Consider the following 4396-nt stretch of genomic DNA (forward strand, 5'->3'; position numbering starts at 1 on the left):
AGAGAGCCCATTGTGTAGCTTTGTGCTTAATTACAAACAAAATAAAAAGACATGAGGCAGATAGTATTCACACACAAAAATATCTTGTCTAGCTGGAATTCTGAATTTTTAGATTCGGGCCGTGGGTGCATTATAAGAGTGAAGGTTAAATCCCACTATTCGGTCTTACTTGCATGCGGATCGAATTTATAGAAATTAGTTTAATCGCCATGATTAATAAATCTCTGAAGGCTGACTTCGCTCTAGTCTATAATGTCAAAGTTAGGGACGACTATTAGCACTTATATCACTTTGTTGGATTTCACACATTAAACGTGGAGATGAAAAAATACGAGAGAGTTATTTATTGTTACCTAAAATATTTTGATATGAAACCACGAAAATTTAGGAATTACGGGTTAAAGGTAGTCATGTTTTCGTCGTAAAATAAAGTTTTAAATTAGTTTGAATGAAGATAAAGGACGAAAAAATTTAGCAAGTTGTTTACCACGTAAGTTAAAACATTTTTTTTTTAATGTTTGATGTGGAGGGTATATAAACGAGGTTAATCGCTCTGATTACAAAAGCTCCAAATCTTTGAAGGATTAAATTAACTGCAAAGTCTTATTGACATCGTTGTATTCTGTAAAGGTTGTCATCATTTGCTTGGCTATAGCGGTCGTTCGCGCTGGTGTTTTTCCACTTGGTTATGGTCACGCTCCAGCTGTGAAGGTCGTGGCACCAAACTATTCTCACCATGCTCCAGCTGTGAAGGTCGTGGCACCAGCCTACGCTCACCATGCTCCAGCTGTGAAGGTCGTGGCACCAGCCTACCCTCAACATGCTCCAGCTGTGAAGGTCGTGGCACCAGCCTACGCTCACCATACTCCAACTTACGCACAAACAGTTGAGGTAGGTTTACAGTTATCCATAGTCGAGTAAAATAATAATTTGTTTTCTATCCTTTTCTCGAATTTCCAAAGAGGAAGAAGTGAATTAGAGAGTTCCTTCTCTACGCCATAAACATTCATTCTAATTATTATCGACTGGCTTCCGATATTATGAATATGGATTTTTTACTAACACTAAAAGTGGGGGAAAATAAGGTAATTATGTATTTATTAATTTATTTTATTAACTATGAAAATTTCAGTTATTTCTATTACATTTGACTGATAACGCACCTTTCGTTTCTAAAACTTTCAGTTGTACGCGATTATAACCTGTACAAAGTAATAAAACACAATTTCCCTGGTTACCTATTAGGACAAACCCCAGCCATACGAATTCAACTACGAAATTCAGAATGATTACAGCGACTCCTTGTGGCAACGCGAGAGCGGAGATGGCTATGGCAACAAGCAGGGTTCCTACGGTTACCGTGACGCTAACGGTATCTACCGCCAGGTTGAGTACGTTGCTGATGAAGCTGGATTCCGTCCCGTAATCAAGACGAACGAACCCGGCACAGCTAATGCCAACCCAGCTGATGTTGAAATCGTTGCCGAAGAGTCCCCAGTGAAGTACGAAGCCCCCGTCAAGGCTTACAGCCACCCACAACCTAAATTAGTGAAAGTGCATGCCCCTTTTTACCACGAGCCTACTGTTTACGCTTCCCACGTCCCTGTCTACCATCAGCCTGCTGTGCATGCTATAGCTCATGCTGTTCCTCACCATGGCTACGCCCCCGTAAAATATAACTATCACCCAACTACTACCACTACAACCGAGGCCCCAACTGAAGCTCCCAAGGCTTATGGCTACAGTCATTGAAAGGAATATGCGATGATAAAAATAAATCTTATAAGGGTGCACATTTTTTCTTCTTAAATTTCAGTTATTTAATATTTTAATAACCTTCCTCCATGATGTGTCTTTATATTGTGCCCGTTTCTCCTTGTGTGTGCATGTTAAAGGTATAACTTGACCTTCTGTCTATTTGTGTAATAAATGCTTAACAATAAATTATGTTTGCGCTCTGAAAACTGATGTTTCTAAACGACGTTGTCTCTATTTATCTTGCTATGTATATTAGCATTTTTTTTTGTTGAGTTTCGCGCAAAGCTATTCGAGGACCATCTGCACTAGGTGTCCATAATTTTGAGGTGGTAGACTAGTTACTACCACCCACTGCACACTCTTGGGCTGCCCTTTTTACCAATGAACAATGAAATTGATTTTCACGTTGTAACGCCCTCACGGCTAAAACGGGAGCATGTTCGGTGACGAGTTTCACGCAACATTAACAAGTAAAACTAAAAATACTAATTTACAAAACTACGTTTAAAATGTCTGTCTAATTGTGATGATATTAATTCCACAGAAATATACAGAAGACAGCAAAACTTGAGTGCAAATCAAAAGACTACGAGTCGTATATAGGATGAAACAGAGCACAGAGTTTTTATGTTTTCTTATTCTGATCTCATCAATAAGTAAACTGCGTAGAATTAACATCTGTATGTGCTTTTTTAGTACATTTTACATTGAGTCGAAAATTATGTCACTTTGGTAGGAAACTTAAAGCAGTTTTCTTCTTATTTTTATTCATTCAAGTAATCTTAGTGCTTTTAATTAACCCTAAATTCTCTCGCGTTTTAGTTTGTAAACATTCAACCGCGATTTCAGATTTTATACTTTTATTTTCACACTTTACTTCCAGACAGTAAGCTCCACTGGTAAAAATACTTACTAAACAAAATATTTAAAAATGAGATGTACTGTACTGCTTTCGCTACATCCATTAAAAGCAGTTTGGGGAACTTGAAATTCGTAAAAGTTGAATTTAGCGATGTTTTAGAACATTGTAGAACAAGGGTATAGTTTAGGCATGCAGGTTATTTGCAATGCCTAGACAGAAATCACTCTAAAGTGATACATTCTGGCTTTTGTTAATTCATGTTTTGCTCTGATATAACACAAAATAATGTAAAAATCTCCAAATTTACTAATCTTACCAATTCTTGCTTTAATAATTCGTTAAATTTCAAAGGACTCTCAACTTTTACACACAAAAAAACACTTTATGAATTTCAAAGTATTTTAATTTGAAATGCTCAAACTAAGTAAGATTCATATACACTTTAAAAAACGTATTCAGCACTATCGCCTATTGTAAGATAGTAAACATACGTTTTCTATGAAGAAAATAGAAAAGTATTCACTTTAGATCAAACATGTTTGATTTTTGATCCAAGAATGCTAGTGCTAATTAATCACGTCCATTCTAAATGCCTAGTCATAATGTAACATCGTTTATCGATTTTTTTTTTAGTTCTGACTCGTGTTTGGAGTGAAACAAGGCTCATACCACAAGTGTCATGGTGCAATCATGTTGATGTTCACAGAATGGCATCAGCTATCCTATTCTTTGGCTTTCTGATGATGGAACAAATTCACATATTAAGTATCATGGTGCAATCCTGTGACTCTTAGTGTAACATCATCTAGCTAGTTCTACTAAGAATCATTGTGGTGTAAGCATGGTGTTTATAGTGTGACATTATCTACCTAGTTTCACAAAGGATCATCATGGTGCGATACTGGTCTCATACTGTAACAACATCTAGCTAGTTCTACTAAGAATCATTGTGGTGTAAGCATGGTGTTTATAGTGTGACATTATCTACCTAGTTTCACAAAGGATCATCATGGTGCGATACTGGTCTCATACTGTAACAACATCTAGCTAGTTCTATAAAAGAAGCATCACAATGTAGTACTGGTATTTATAATATGACATGATATATCTGTTTCTTCAGACTTGGTATTAAAACAAATCCAAACATGGAATATGATGCGACTATACTGGTGTTCACATCATCACATAATGTATCCAGTTCTATCAAGAAGCATCATTGTACAGTACAATACCAGTCTTCATAGTGTGACAAGGTGTATTTGGTTCCACAAAAAGCATTATCATGTAATCCCAGTGTTCACAGTATGACATCATCTACTCAGTTTTACCAATAATAATCATGGTACAATACTGGTGTTCAGAGTATGACATCATCTATCTAGTTACACCAAGAAGCATCATGACACGCTACTGGTGTTCAGAGTATGACTTCATCTATCCACTTCCACCAAGAAGCATCATGGTACAATACTGGTGTTCAGAGTATGACATCATCTATCTAGTTACACCAACAAGTATCATGGCACGTTACTGGTTTTCACAGTGTAACATCGTCTATCTGGTTCTACGTCTGCCTGACATTTTTAGCTTAAAATCACATCACTGTGTTAAGGCAATACATATTAGTGTGGTATATTCATGTAAAGCTAAGTTAATCTTGGGACGATGAAATGGGTTCATTTAGTAACAGAGGATTCAACATAATATTTATTTCAAAGTAGTGCCCGGCATGGCCAGGTGGATAAGGCGCTCGATTCACAATCTGAGGGTCGCGGA

At 36.8% G+C, this 4396-nt stretch overlaps 1 protein-coding gene across 1 annotated transcript in view; it reads left to right on the forward strand.

Moving 5' to 3' along the window:
• The window catches only part of LOC106461244 (cuticle protein 16.8-like), a 29708-nt gene extending 27849 nt beyond the window's left edge, over nt 1–1859 (forward strand). The window contains exons 2-3 of the mRNA XM_022388113.1: nt 631–891; nt 1246–1859. Coding sequence (XP_022243821.1) covers nt 631–891; nt 1246–1752 — 768 coding nt within the window. The 3' untranslated portion in view covers nt 1753–1859. The remainder of the gene's footprint in view (nt 1–630; nt 892–1245) is intronic.
• The last annotated feature ends 2537 nt before the right edge of the window (nt 1860–4396 follow it).

The sequence above is a fragment of the Limulus polyphemus genome, unplaced genomic scaffold (genome assembly GCF_000517525.1).
Source record: "Limulus polyphemus unplaced genomic scaffold, Limulus_polyphemus-2.1.2 Scaffold921, whole genome shotgun sequence".
Taxonomy (NCBI): Eukaryota; Metazoa; Arthropoda; class Merostomata; order Xiphosura; family Limulidae; genus Limulus; species Limulus polyphemus.